Raw genomic sequence first — 16,212 nt, 5'->3', positions numbered from 1 at the left:
TACTGTAAATTTGTTAAGAGTTGCGTAACGCTTTCTTTGCGGATTATTAAATATATTTTTGTGTTTAATGCCACACTGGGAAAAATGGCTTTACCTTGTATCACAGAGTTAGAAGCCATTGCAACTAATTCGACATGCAACTTTATAGGCCACTAGAATATTGCTGCGCTCCGGCATATTTGTGCAAGCTATTCTCGTTAAACCAGTACATTAGGTAAGATCGCTTTTCGGATACGCGTTTTATGTCAAATATAAATATCACCTTTACAACATTGTTACTTTGGGTTCCTGCCGCGAAGACGCACTGATTCCAATTTTTGACCATGGAGTAACGGCACAAGTAACGTAGGTTACTTTTTTTTTGTAACGGTAACGGTAACTTAAAAAACACGTTGCGGGGCTAGTTGGTGATACATTCTTATTTAAAAATTGTAGCGCTACATTAGACGAGGACAAGAAGAAAGGGACTCGTCTAATGTAGCGCTACAATTATTAAATGAGAATAAGGACGGTAACGGTAACGCGTTATCTTTTTTTGGGAGGTAACGTAGGGCGGCAACGCGTTCCTTTTTTATTAGTGTAACGAGTAACGTATTTAGTTACTTTTTTTCTGTAACGACTACAACACTGCAACCAAGTGACGTATTGCGTAGGAAAATAGATGTAGTTTATAGTTTTCCTTTATTTTTATCAGGCGTAGCTTGCGTTGCCTCACAAGTGCCATTGGCATTGTAGGTGTGACCAAAAAAAAAAAAACATGGCACCCGAAAGCGCAGTCACATGCAGCCCTCAAAAGTGCGCCGGTCGCAGGTGTACTTCTATGCGACGTTTATATAATAGAATAATTTTTGGGGTTTTATGTCTCAAAACCACGTTATGAGGGACGCCGTAGTGGAGGGCTCCAGAAATTTCGACCATCTGGAATTCTTTAACGTGCGCCTAAATCTAAGGGCACGGGCTTCAAAGATTTCGCCGCCATCGAAATGCGGCCACCACGGTAGGGAGTCGATCCCGCGACCTCCGGGCCGGCAGTCGAGCACCATAATCACTAGACCACCGTGGCGGGGTGCATGCGACGTTTTCGAACAACTGATGCTCTCTCGATCGTTCGATTGTCGGTGACCAGACGTTTCTGATAAGGCAATCTGATTTTTTACCGAGGTGACTTGTCATTCCACGTTGTCACACTACATTGTTGCCTGGACATGGACGCATGAGCCTTGTTGCGCTGCCAAGCACGTGGGTGACGGTCCAATTTTTAGACACGCACACGCCAAGCTTAGCTTGCCCCCCCCCTCCCCCTTCCCCAATAGAGCAAGGGCTTATGAATCTTGTTTTTCTTTTTTTTTTTCTAGCGTTCGATTGCCGATTCGTCTAATAACGTGTCTTACAAATAAGTCCGCTATAGGCTTCCAAAGCAACGTCGAGTGGCGCCACTGCTCTTATCGCAAATGGGGGCACCCACGGCCGCAACACTGCCGCCCCCGCGAACGCGCAGAGTTCTCGGATTGCATCCGTGGTGCGTCACAACGTAACTATAGATGGCTTGCACTGACGTCACGGAAACCATCATGTTGGAGCACCAGCATGTGGAGACGCGACGTTTGCGATGCCACATTAATGCTATCAAAACATCACATGCAGGTTATTTCATTATGCACGAACAGATCGAGACACTACTACCACGTTGTTTTCAGATTGTCGCAATTTGTTTGTCATCAAAACCACCATCGTGGAGTACCAGTACATTCAGAAGCGGCGTCCATGACGTCACGTGCAAGCCATCTATTGCTCACTAGCAGTGCTCTGGGCCGAATGAGGAACGCATGCGCGCACGTGTCCTTGCTGTCGCCGCTCACAAATCCAGCAACAAACCGCCTTGGCGGGCAGCGTCTGTCCCCCAGTAACGCAAGGAAGATTAGGAAGATTTAGAAATCTGGAAATTAAGGTAATGAATTTAAGATAGATAGATAGATAGATAGATAGATAGATAGATAGATAGATAGATAGATAGATAGATAGATAGATAGATAGATAGATAGATAGATAGATAGATAGATAGATAGATAGATAGATAGATAGATAGATAGATAGATAGATAGATAGATAGATAGATAGATAGATAGATAGATAGATAGATAGATAGATAGATAGATAGATAGATAGATAGATAGATAGATAGATAGATAGATAGATAGATAGATAGATAGATAGATAGATAGATAGATAGATGACCACCTACAACGTTTTCGTATTCTCCGATGTTGTAAGCCTCTCCATCATCTGCAGCTTCGACTTGCGCAATGGCATTTCCACGTTCTTGGGAAATCGGTGTCAATAGAAATCGGTCCCAATCGCTCACTTCCCAGCCCCGCCGGCCGGGGCCCGTCACGGTACCCTTATTGCCTCCGAGCCTCGCGTCTTAGCATGACTTGACCGTTCTCTTTACGCTCTCGCTTTATTGTTATTACATCGCCGTCATTCACTCTGACGATACATCGATCGCTGGTAAGAACTTGCGCTTATATAGAAACCGTTCGATCTATACCGTACGCTGCAATATACACGGTTGCCTGGTTGTGCGCTCTGTTTGTTAATTATTCCGTCGTGTGCACAGCCCTGCGTTTGTTGGTGGTTTTGCTTTTAATCTTCCACCTTGTTTCGTCAGTTTCCCTAACAAGCTGACGCCACATGGCTCTGGCTCGCTTAGTTCACAATCCTGAAAAAAAAAAGAAGAAGAACAGAGAACGCAAGCGATTCACTTCAGAAACCAGATTTGTTGTTTTTATGTTCTTTAACGTTTAGCTGAGTGCGGCAGGTAAGTAAACAGTGAACGCTCAATGATGTTGAGAACAAGCTGTGTCAATCGATACGTCAAACGATCACGAAATAAAAATGAAAACCTTTACCCAAGAACTTAAACAGCGCATGACATTTACGCTCGACGAAATTCCACTGAAGTATCTTGAAAAATTACACAAAGTCATAGAGTTTCATAGAGTGTAGAAAGAGATAGAACATGAAATATTTTCGCATCTGTTAACTCTAAAAGGAATCCAGCCACCTCCACTCCGTGAAAGCCGTCGAAACAACGAAGCTAATGCCCCTTTCGTCACGCTATTGCCTGTCTATTGCCTACGTGCGGCGGCTTCTTCTTCGGCAGTACGAGCAGTCTTGGCCATTCTGGAAGAGCGAACTCCCGAAGAACCGACACCCTCTATTATACTCCACCGAGCCCATCACTGACCTACTTCACGCAAACAGCTGGGTTCTGACGCTCTTTCCGCCGAACCTCACCATCGCCCCTCTTGACGCGCTTCTCATTGGTTGGCTCTTTCCGCCGAGCCTCACGCTCGCCCCTCTTGACGCGCCTTCCAAGTGGTTTCCACTTTCCGCCAAACTTCATCTAGGAATACTAGTTTTCAAGCAAATAAAAAATCAGCTTCCTTTGTTTACAATCCCTCCATCAAGTCTAGAGAACACAAACTTGACAAGGTTTGCACAAAATCACAATTTTATCTTACCTATAGCTCATACTAACTATGGCAAACAAACAGCCCACTTCACTGGAATCTATCTCCGGAATACTATACATTCAGGAATGAAAACCTCGCAATCAATCGGCATATTCAAAAAAAGATATAAAGACTTTCCTCGCATCCATTCCATAATCTGAATAGTTTTGGTCACTTACATTACTCCCGCTCCCTTTCATGCCTTCTCACAACCTAATGTTAACGCAGCATCGCATCATCATCCTACATTGCTGATATCAGATGTTACTGTTCAAGTTTTCTTTTTCGTCGTTTATTTTTTACTACCTTTCACCATGTAATTATCTGGAAACTGTTTGGGAGAATTCAATTACCTCTATTTCTTTATGTTGTCTAATTTCAGTTTCTGTTGCTGCTTTCTGCTGTTGTTTTTCTTAAGTATAACTCCTTTTCTTTTTTACCTGCGATGTATATATTACCTATTTTCTGTACCACTGTTTACTGCATCAATTAATTTTTTTTTCTATATTCATTACTGTAGGAGGTGCCGATTCAGTCTCTGACTATGGGACCTCCTTCTGAATACACAAATTTTGTAATTCATTCGATGGCTAAATAAAACCATTCCTGATTCTGATTCACTCTCGCCCCTCTCGGCCCGGCGCAGCCTGCCCCCTTCCTACCGAGACCTATTCCCGCCAAGCCGCAAAGCCACGTAACCAGCGTTACACCGCCGGCGTCGGCGATGGGTCGACTAAGAATGGCTTCGCAGATAAAACGGTATAGTTCGCATTCCAAGTACAAGTATGGTAGCGCAAAACATAGAAGTGGACACAAAGTCAAAATCAAGATTATTGCAGTGTGTAGATATACCTTCCTCTAACTTAGCGCGAGACCAACTGGCCCATTTGTGCGGCTAGATTTCTTTTTTTTTTTAGATAAGAAGCGATCGCTTCTTCGCTGTCTGCGCCCATAGCTTCAACGTTAAAGAGACCTAACGCGTAAATCTTTGCAGCGTAGACAAGTGGGAAGGTGAACCAGCTATGTGTGTAGTTGAAGCAGTAGGAACAGCAATGTACAGATTTCCCATAGCAGACAGAATGCATGGTACTCTAAATCTCTGGTATAAGCAGTAAACTCAGGCGCCAAAAACACGACCACATAGACAGGATAAGCGCCCGTCCTGTCTGTTTGTTCTTGTGTGGTCGTGAATTTGACTATTTATACTCAAGATGCACCAGCTAGGGCAACAGCAAGTACTATTATACTCTAAATCATTGATATTTTGTTATAAACTCAGTAAATCATTAATCAGAACCCCTTTCGATGCCTCCCAAAAGCCCTTCTAGTGTCGAACGGAGGCGTTAAATCCCATCGATCAATCAAATACTTTCCTAAACACCGAGCCCCAGATTCTCCTCCCGTTGTGCGACTTCACGCACAGCTCAGGATCCCCCACTCCTAGAAAAGGATGCAAGTACACTCTGCTCTAATGCATTCGTATTTACAGACAGTGTGTGAATCACAATGAAGCGAGAAATAGGGTCAAAAGAAAGAAAACACTCGGTTTGCTGATGCAGTTAGCGAAAAAAAAACACTTTGATATAAAGAAGACGCCGAAGAGCGGGGAAGAAAGAAGGAACGTGTCGCTTCCGAAGGACCTCTCTCGAGAGGGGTTCGCCCGGGACGAGCGGGCGTTTTAGGAGGCCGCGTCGCTTATGTCAATATACACAGCTCTCGGGGCCCCGCAAACAAGGCTGCCAACCGCGTCGACAAAGCAAGGCGCGGCTGCGAAGTGGGACGTCGGAAACAGGCCGGCGAGCTCGCTTTACGCTTTCAGCGGGCGTCACTATAAACGTCCTCACCCCGGGACGAGAAAAAAAAAAGCCAGTTGCACGCCGTGAAAACCGTTAGATAGCAAAGCTGTAAGCGCGCGAGTGTGTGTGAGGGTATAGGCTAAGACAGCTTAGTCTCATATCGAGCACCATCTTCGTCATCGTCCAGTATCATCATCATTTCGATTCATTTATTAAGGCGAAAGCCTTAGCTGCCTCGTCAAACGCGAAATGCCATGCTCTACCCTCCTCCTTTCCATCCTCCTCGCCCACACTTCCATTTCCCATCGCCTTGCTATACAATTGACGGCTTTACGTAAGACATATGGGCGCCGCCACCTTGGACTGTTAAACGAATGTTTACTTATCTTCGTATATCGCGACGTGAATTGATAAAGTCACGAAACGTCGAAAGCACCAACCCAACCGTTTTAATGCGTACACGTCTACCGTAGCACTGTTCGTTTAGTTGTTAAAGATACGAAACGGCAAGGTTAACGGCCCAATGTGGTGGCACCGAAACGCATCCGTAAAATAGTCTAACTATGCATGGTTGTGCTATGCTAGGAGCTGCTTCGCACATACCCGCTCTCTGCGGCGCATACCCCTCGAGTTTTCTGTCTGCGACACCGGCCTTACTCCGAGCTTAAATAGCACCGCTGATAAAGAATTTCCACGTACGTACGCGTATGTAGTATGAAACAACGAGGAACAAATAACACGAAGTTACCGATGGATGACACGTTCCTCCCTTCCAAAACTCTTCTACCTTGTGGCTTCAGCAGAAGTGAGTTTCTACCGTCGTGAATTTAGTTTCGGCTGAGTAGGAAGACGATGTTCGCTGTCGCTGCTTTCTGTCTTTTAATGTAAAGCATTCTATGGGAAGCGTATAAACTGGCGTCTCAGAAGTATTCTATAGATCAGCCTGGAGAGAAAAAAAAAAGACATTTTCCGAGCTAACATAGGGGGGAAGATAGCCTCAGTAATGTTATGTGATGAAAAGTCGCCGAACAAGGAATCTCGCTGAAGCCGACGTTCTCCACAAAGGGAACTTTGTCTTCGTCATGGCACGACACGGGACTGGCGAGACAGGTCGTCTTGTCGAAGCTCTGGCTCCAGCGACATCCCTCGTACGATGATTTCGCATAACTTCGTGGACTCGTCTTCTTCTGAACTTGTCTCGTTTCGCTTTCAATAGTGACGTAAAGTACGGAGTAGAAACTGTCCTTCAAAACTTTATTCGAAACGAAATAATTCTAGTCTGCGTGCACGTCACGGAAATGACGTCCCCAAAAGAGCGCGCAAGTTTCCTTGCATCTTCACAAGATCGTCTCACTAACAAGAAAGCCCTTCCTGGGCCGCTCCACCTGGAATTTCTACGAATGTCCCGGAAATTACGTCAAGAAACAAGGCGACGCTTGTTTTCTAGCATCCGCGCGAGATGGTGCCACTTTGCCATTCTCTGGGTTCTCTGGTACAGTATCTCTTCTCGGTAGGGGTGTGCGAATAGTGAAGTTAAGAACCGAATCGAATAGTGATGACGCCGAATCGAATACGAATACAAATCGAATACTGTTCGAATAGTTTTCGACGTCAACCATTTTCAAAGTAGCCCTAGCCTGGTAAGGTAACATTTTTCAAAACAGCCCAGGAATCCTCCAACATTTTATTTGAAACAAATATTTACAAGCTTTCACAAAGGAACATTACGATTACTTCTAACAAACAAAAAATACCACGATTTTTAAACTGAGCCAAGCTCGCACATAGCAGCAACTAGAGCATGCGAAATATTTTGTAACCGTAGGCTGAAATATAGCAGTGACTACAGTATTCAAGGTGGTACTTTGTCAACAGCTCTTAAATAAAACTGATACATATATATTAAGCAATTTTCATGAGTTAACATCACCATGAATGTCATGGTGAAGATAGTGGATTGATGACACTGTCGCTTCGGCGACAGTGGAGTTTTAAACAAAAACGCCTTCGTCATGTGATCAATATAGCGTCGATAGTCCTGTAAGTACATGGGCTGCATGCATCTGGGTATTTCGATGTTCTGACATGTCGTTCCTTCACGCACTTTTCGTAGTTGCCGACTATTCGAAAAATATTCGAAAAATATTCGGTATTTCGAATATGCGCCATTAGATCCGAGTACCGAATCGAATAGAACGCTATTCGATTCTTTATTGGAAATTTTCGAATATTCGCGCACCCCTGCTTCTCTGGCGGTCTACGGTAACACGCAGATTTGACGCATAGTTTCTCTTCCGCATCGGATAAGGCTGCCATTCCTGGTTGCATCCGCAGTGCAGTTTGAACGGCCACCGAACCGCAAATATAGTGTACCTTACGCGGCAACGGACCGCGAGCTTGCGAAGCAATTAACGGACAACTCCTTCGGCTTCGCTTGCACAATGTGTGAACTCATGTGGCTGCGGGGTTTCACCATTCGCTGGGTCACGGCGTTACGTTAAATGCTTCAGCTGCAAGGAGTTGCTCACGTGGACAACGTTAGTCGTCGGCATGGAGATTCGGTATTAGGCTTCACTAGGGTTTGTGTGCTAACCTCACTGCGCGCTTGTCCTCGTTCGTCCATTTCGAGGATACCGGCTTAAGTGAGTCTAAATACATTTTTAAGGGCAGAGCTGTTCGAAGTCAAGCCTGCACCGTCTGCATGTCTGTCTGGTGTCACGTAGGGGCAGGTTCCCGCCTCTTCGCTAGGGACGCTCGTGATGATGATAATGCACGTGACCTCACCAGCCAATCACATACACTCGCCCGCTCACACCTTCGCTGTCCGACGCTTTTCACGGCGTAGAACTGGCTGAATATTTTTTTTCTCCAGAAGAAAATACTTGAACACGAAGGCTGCCATGTTGGATCGACAACAATAGTCACTGTAAAAGTGTATGCGCTTGTTTTTCTTAGTGTCCAACAAACCTGCAACTACTCTTGTGAAGGCGCATGACGTGAAAAGCCTCAAAAGACCCTGACAAAGAATAGAAAACGTAGGACGACTATCCTGTGTCGTCGTCTTTTTCGTGGCTTTTCACGTCGTGAGTCAAAGGCAACTCGCCCAACTTCCCATTGGTATGAAAACACGTTTCACTTTCATGTTATGAGCGGTATCTATTATGAGCGCATGAAATACCGTGTTGAAAAAAAAGAAGAGTTTTTATTACTGCTTTTTTTTTAGCCATGAAAACACAATAAACACGATCCTAATAGGAGCGAAGGGTATTGCAAAATGCACGAGGAAGCACTCTCAACAGCTACCACTTCTTAGGAACAAAAATAGCAACACAGGGCTTTCGCGAAGGTATACTTTCACGCCGTGTTCAGACCAACACTTGCGTGAAAGGTTCGGTGGGCAACAGTTTAGTTCATTTTCTTCATGTGTCTGCAACTACGTGCGTCATCCGAATACACAAACAAACTTTAAAGGAAATTCAGTCTGGTGTTTTGACTTGAAATCCCCGCTTCCCTTTTTCTCAAATGGGTGCTAAACTGACCGCCTGTTCGTGTTCTTCCGTCTCCAAAATGACGACCTAAGTGCTTCCAAATTATTTTATAGTCAACCTGTTTTTTTTTTCTTTTTTTCTTTTCTAAATATTTTTGTTTCTCGAGAAGAAAATGATCGAACTTCAATTTTAAGTGGTGTTTGTGGAGTGTGAACGTTCGCAAATATTTTTCACGCGACTTTGCCATCTCTCTGCGAACGTTGAGGATCTGTCGCGGACCACATGTAGCAGGCAAATCCACTGTTGTTCACCACGGAGGTCATGTCTGGACACAAATCCACGATAATGGAAGCCATACATTTCGCTCTCAGGACCTCAATAATGGTTTCTTTTCGCTTCAGAACAATGTCTAGGCTCTTTTGTGCGCTCCTCTGCTTGATGCTACACATTGCATAAGAAAGAATTGCGAACATGCGCGTACTTAAAAGTGTAATCAGAGATTACTTATCGGTAAGTGCGAGAGAAATGCAATACAAATGCCTTTATTTACCTCTAACTTCTAATAAACTAATAGCAAAAATAAGCTCACGTTGGCTAAGAGTTCTGGTATCAAGCGCGTAAACACGGTACCCGATAGCACTGTTAGCTAACGCAGCCTAATGTTGGCATATGTTCGTTACTACTGGCTGTGCCAATACCCAATATCCAATAAAAACCAACACTGACCGGCATTAGTTAACAGCGCCAGTGCTATGCGAGCAAGCTTTATTTCGAGATTCTTATTGCCGATATAATAAAACCGTTTTTATTATCACACATATACGGAAGTGCAAGGCAGGCAACGGCTACTCAAGCATGCCGTTGTGAGGGGGAAAAGTTTATGTCCCCAATAACGCATGCGCGATAACACTGTCAAAGAGACGAATAGCAGTGTTCGTGCAAACGTACGCATACTTGGAAGTGCGCTGTACCGGGCTAGAAGGCGTGGAACAGCCATTATCTTCCGTGTTTGTGCACAAGCGGTGTCAGCATGACGCTTAATGGTTACAATCGCTCGCTCTGAGCGCCGCTTTCTAGAACGCGAAGCGCGATAACTCCGGCCCAGTATTTGTTCAGCGTAAAAAACGCGCGGAACGAGGCGAAGCCACATCGACTTGTGCGGGCAACGGAACGATCAATGATTATGTTGGTGTCGACGGCCGCATACGTCGACGGCGACGGAACATACATACATACATACATACATACATACATACATACATACATACATACATACATACATACATACATACATACATACATACATACATACATACATACATACATACTCAAGGTTCCCCATCAGGGGGGGGGGGGCGAAGGTTCATCGCAGCGCCCCCCCACCCTACTAAGTCAATGGGCAGATTTTGCGCCCCCCTCCCTTAGGTGAATAGAAGGGTCAATGTACGAAACAGATTTTGCGCCCCCCCCCTCCTAGGTGATTAGGGGGGGGGCGCGATCGCCCCCCTGCCCCCCCTGTGCGCAAGCCTATACATACATACATACATACATACATACATACATACATACATACATACATACATACATACATACATACATACATACATACATACATACATACATACATACATACATACATACATAAAGCCTTGATTTAGTCACCTTGCATCACTCCCATTCTTATTCACGTCCGCCTTATCAATGGCTCGTCTTGCGATTCCCATTGACTAAAACTTTTTTTTTTCTGAGCATCGATCAGAAAAGTCTTGAATCTACTCACACACACTAACTCAGGCACAGACAGACGCGTAAGTCTGTGTGAGTGCCGTTGACTAAGATTTTATTGAGTCTTATAGTGAGCCCAGCTGAGCAGGATATTGGTGATTGAGTCCAAGTGAGCCCGATCGAGCAGGGCGCTGGCGAGTCTGAGTCCGAGTATGCACGACCGAACTGAATATATTGCTGATTTTGAGTCCGAGTGCGCTCGACAAAGCAAAAGTTCAGTGAAGCTGAGTTCGAGCAAGTCTGGTTGAGCAGAACTTCGGTGAGTCAGAGTATGAGTGAGCCTGTAGCAAAAAAAAAAAAAAATAATTTTTATTAGTGAGTACGAATGAATTCCTTTCGTTTTGTCGACCAATGGTAATGATGTTCTGCACCTTCCTCTACTATAACCGCTACCTAAACACGTGTACTGATAGACATCCCAACATACTTGTGAGCTGTGACTAACTAGTGTTGCGCGGTGTGCTTGTTTTTATTTTGTAATGCTCAGGAAAACGCGGCATCTTCACTAATCTGAATTAATTTATTCGCCGTTGTGTTCGATTAACTTGTGGCGCCCCCCTCCTTCCTTTTTCTTGGACTCTCTCACTCCTAATTTCTGGAGTAAGCTGCTGTGGCTTCTAATAACATTTTACCTCCATTTATCGCTGACCAGAATTTAAAAAAAAAACATATATGCGTTACCTGGTATTACACAATGAAATCCAATCACGGCCGTCTAATTACAACAGTTTAAAAAATTTTCGAAACGAGCCGATGTTCATTCACAAAATGAGGACGCTTACTCGGTGCCCATTCAGCCTGATCATCCATTCGTGCGTAAACGGTACGGCTTCCATTATGAATGAGTAATTGCTCAACAGCCTTTTGTGTACGCCCCGAAAGCAATAGAAGCGATTGGGGCATTCATTGATGAAGCCAGTATTGAAAGACGTCCACGCCACTCTCACGGTAAATAACGATAACGAGGCTCCATAGAACAGTTTCATAACTCTCGATTAAATAACGTCGTTTTCCAATCATAACTGTATAACTAAATCATTATTGTATTCTTAACTATTACTGCTAAGCTTTCTGTGAAAAGAAGACTGCACGGGGTTTCAGATCTAATGTATGTGTTTTTTACCTAACACCGCTTTCAGGGCTATATAGTGGCGAAAAGTATGAACTAAGAACTAAGACATGTAAACTATATTGAGAAATAAGTATAATTATAATTTTATTTTCAAATGAAAGTTCAGTAGGCAGCCAGGGAAGAGCGGGGAGTGAGAGGCGTTGGCTTGCGTTTACTACTGAGGACTAATTTTAATCATCTGTTGACTACTACAGGCTAACTGTTGGCTACTCTTGGTTTAACGTTAAGAAATGTTCGACAATGTGGGCGACTAATGGCCAGTGTTAGCTACTGCTGGCCATTGCTGGCCATCCCGTCTTTATAACAATCCAACGATACAAGAGATGTGTGCCGACAGGGGCCAAGATTAACGAATACCGGTACAATGCGAGTAAACACGGGACTTCAGACAAACCGCACACAAGAGAATCCCTACCTATTTGTCTAAGCTTTCTGTCGTTCTAAACTAAACACCTTCTTCTAGTATTCAAAATTATCGATGTTCTAGCGTATACTTTGTCTCAAATATAATGAAAATTGTATGATAGTCTGCATGTCCTACTTTACGTCACTACATAAAGAAGTTCGCTCGGCTATTTACAATACTGAACTACGATGCATTTCCAGCGCCTTAAGCGAAATAGGAGGAAACATACAGACACGGAATGAAAAACGGTCCGTCGGCGCATGTTCACTATATATGAAAACCATTTCTTTCTGTGTAATAAACTTAGTTGAAAACCAGCGTTCTTGCTCTCCCTTTTTCTTTCCGTGCCTGCATGATTCTTTTTCCTATTTCGCTTAAGGGCTGGAGATACATCAAAGTACGTCACTACAGCTTGTTTTCGCCCAATATTAGCTCGGATAATTTTTTCTCCTTCGTGCCGGTGCTGACCCACGAAACCGTCCCGAAACCCTACGTTGCGCTTCCCATCGAGATGCTTCGCATTAAACAGCTTTTGCTAGATCCCTTGAATGGCTTCATAATTCGAGATCAGTTGTGTCCTCCTCTATTGGAGGAGGAGAGCACGAGTGAGTAATCGGTAGGAAGCACGGGGAAAGAGCGAGAGGAAAAAAATAAAAGGATGGAGAGGGGCGCCCCCTGTGCGTCGCTCACCGCAGCAGGTGTCCATCCCTGCGGCGCGTGTTCTGCCAGGGCGTGTCCTCGTAGCGGTAGCCCTTGCGGACGAGCGGCGCGCACGAGCAGCTCAGCTTGTTGCCCATGGCACCCCGTCCTCCACTTCCTCAGCAGCAGCGGCCTCCTCTCCTCCTCCTGCTGCCGCCGCGCCGCGGGCCTCCTCCTCCTCCTTCGTCGCCGCCGCCTCCTCCCGCCGACCCTGCGCTCCGCCGCGGTCGGCTGCGCCGCAGGGCTTCTCTGCACAGCGGTCAAGCACAAGAGAAGAGCACGCTCAGAGTCTGCTTGATCGCTCGATAGGGCTCGCCGGCTCCCCAACTCAATTTTCGCCGGCACTCTCTTTCAACGAACACTCGCGAGACATATGCCCCCCAATCGCGTCTTAAAATAACACGGAGAACAGAGTCGTTCGGGCGTATGAAATTGAGGATATGACGGCATCTCTTTCTGGATGTGTAGCAATATTTTTTTTTTAATGTTTACTAACAAAATAGCTTAATACAATGCATATGTAAAGATGCAACATTTTCAGAAAGAGGCCCTAAAGTAAGAACTGTAGGAGGGCTTCCTATGAGAATCGGACAAGAGAGAGAGAGAGAAATGTTTTAATGAAAAGCTGGAGATGTTTGCCTGGTTAGTCGCCTGACATGCTACTCCAGGTGCTGGGTGATGATTATGATATATACACTGATAACCACACAGTGAATTGGACAAAGCAAGTCAAGTAAGCACATGAATTAATTGCTTATATGCAGGTTCGGATTGACTACATATATACAAATGTAATGAACTAATAAAAAAATACGTAAAAGAACATCAATAAAGACAACGCAAAGACTGAATAGTAGACTAACTTACGTGACGAAGGCTATCTAAAATGGTTTAACGGTAATATTTTTAAATCAGGGTTAAGAGTGTTCCAAACAGAGAGAGAGAGTGCGAAACACCTTTAATAAACATAAGGCTCCCTGTAACGCAAATGAGTTCTACGGAACCCCACAAGGTGGCGGAAGGGTTAAGAAAGGGAAAATAGACAACCACCCGTTTGTAGCACGACGCCAGAAGGAAATTCATGAGCATTTCTCAGAAAGAAAGCCTCTTAGTAGCCGAAAAATTCGTCCTGGTCCGGGGTCACAAGGAAATTCGTGTGGATTTCCTCGTGGCTTCTTGCTACAAACGGGTGGTTGTCTATTTTCCCTTAAGGCTCCCTGGTTACTGTGGGTGGAGCCTCTCGTCCAGGGCATCATTGGCATATTCCACGTGGTGGAACATTACGAAACAAAAGTTCTGGAGGCGACCCTAATCATTAACTTAAGTGGTGGCAGTGGCACTCGCACGTCGGCGTTCCTGTGCCCTGGTGTATTCCAATGAGTTAACTTGAACATAACGAAGAAAAAAATCAAAGAAGCTATGCCATTTACTATGGGATAGATGTATGCAGCTGTCCATTCAGAGGACATAACAGACAATCTCTTTAATCGCTTAGAACAAAATATGAACAATTTTCGAGTGCTACGTGCTCTATACCAAAGGGGAGTGGTAAACTGTCCCTGAAGACGTCAAAGAATTAATATAGTTTGTGTAATAGTTTAGATATTCGGAACCCATTTAGAATACTGCATGTGTACTGTACTATGGGAGAGCGCTAGACTGTCGAAGATGACGTTTTCGAAGATCTGTGACGGTATCACCGCATGACGTCACATGACGTCATTAGTGACGTATGTCACGCGGGTCTTTCTACCACTTCTTTCGCCGGCCGTGTTTCGCTCAGGGGGGTGCGCAACGACACACTTAAGGCTTTTCGCGTTAAAAGGTAATATATTCATAGCGTTCTACAATGGGATAGCTCTGCGCAGCTGTCCCTTGAAAACAAACTGACGGCGAATGTGTTTAGAAAAATTTATTGTATCACAGGTGGTTAGCATCAGTAACAATTTAACATAACGTTTTCTTGCTAGAAATACGTTCACGAGAAGGACAAAACATAATTCGGTAACATGGACATAAATAAACACAGGAAATGACGCGGAGATATAGAAAGACAACGTCACCCTATAGTCGGAAACTCTTGTCATACATTGTACACGCTTGCGTCGCTGGTGTCAGATAGAAAACTTGAACGTCCCGGTAAATTCTGTCTCAGATTCTAAGATCAGTAGTAAGCCAAACGCAATATTTTTTATAGAAATGATGAAGTTTTATTTTCCGACACGCCTAACATCTACACTAGCAGCGAAAAATTACAGACAGAACATGCCACGACTCTCCACAGAATATTCCAAATGAGCTCTGCGGAAACCCGCAACGTGGCGGAAAGGTTGTGACAGGGATAATTCACCACGGGACAATTGACAAATAACCACAAGCCGCAAGGAAATCCATACAGATTTCTCACAAATGAAAGCTTCTTATTTGAAGAAAAATTGGCCCTGCCCCAGGATCGAGCCCGGGAGAAACGTCTTTCCGGGCCGGTCGCTCTACCACTCGAGCTAACCAGGATGCTAGCACTGCGCAGCGGGAGTTGTTGACTAATTTGCCCTCGAGTTGCCAATATCTCTTACACGGTTTTACTCAATTAGAAGTGTTAGCACAGACAGTGACGTAAACAGTCTAGAATCTAGATGACAACGAGACCACGATGGCACAAAATAAGTGATAAAATCTACGAAACTGCGAAAATTGCCACAAAATGCCAACGCGAGTACTATGTCACGCGGGCGGTAACGTCACATACAGCGGCACGACAGAGGCGCCCACTCCAACTACCGAATTCTGGGAAAGAGAGCTTCCTTGAGAACAACTTTGGGCAAGTGAACAAGCCTCGCGATGAAAGCGATGGTGACTGCTAACGAACAAACGCTCGCAAAAACCGGATAACGAACGCTCAACACCAACACATATATAGACGATTTTACGTAAGACACGTTGGCGCCGCCACCTCTGGGCTATTAAACGAATGTTTTATTTTTGTGTACCGCGACGTGAAATTGACACGGTCATGAAACGTCGACTGCACCAACCCAATCGTTCCCATGCGCATGCGTCCACCGTAGCACTGTTCGTTTCGTTGTTAAAGATACAAGACGGCAAGGCTAACAGCCCAATATAGCGGCACCGAAACCTATCCGCTAAACAGCCTATAAAGCTATACAACATTAACCCTCTATTGCATGAATTACGAAAATGTCATTTGAAAAATTATTTTCTCGACTTTTATCATAAGACAGACGAAGAAGAACATATGCAACAATTTTCAGATTTATTGTGACTGTATTAATGAAGATACAGGTTTGTGTCAAATATGGCACACCACGCAGATGGGCGAGCGATCTTGCTGCCATGGCTGAAAAACAAAATATCACTGATTGAAGTTATTTTT

The 16,212-nt window shown here is 44.5% G+C and overlaps 1 protein-coding gene across 1 annotated transcript in view; it reads right to left on the bottom strand.

Moving 5' to 3' along the window:
• Nucleotides 1-16,212, bottom strand: part of LOC119396301 (protein still life, isoform SIF type 1) — a 263,129-nt gene that overhangs the window by 200,167 nt on the left and 46,750 nt on the right. Inside the window, exon 2 of the mRNA XM_049417036.1 lies at nt 12,813-13,070. Coding sequence (XP_049272993.1) covers nt 12,813-12,919 — 107 coding nt within the window. The 5' untranslated portion in view covers nt 12,920-13,070. The remainder of the gene's footprint in view (nt 1-12,812; nt 13,071-16,212) is intronic.

This window comes from Rhipicephalus sanguineus, chromosome 6 (genome assembly GCF_013339695.2).
Source record: "Rhipicephalus sanguineus isolate Rsan-2018 chromosome 6, BIME_Rsan_1.4, whole genome shotgun sequence".
NCBI classification, from domain to species: domain Eukaryota; kingdom Metazoa; phylum Arthropoda; class Arachnida; order Ixodida; family Ixodidae; genus Rhipicephalus; species Rhipicephalus sanguineus.
The sequence above is the reverse complement of the archived record's forward strand: the minus strand, read 5'-3'. Positions and strand labels throughout refer to the sequence as shown.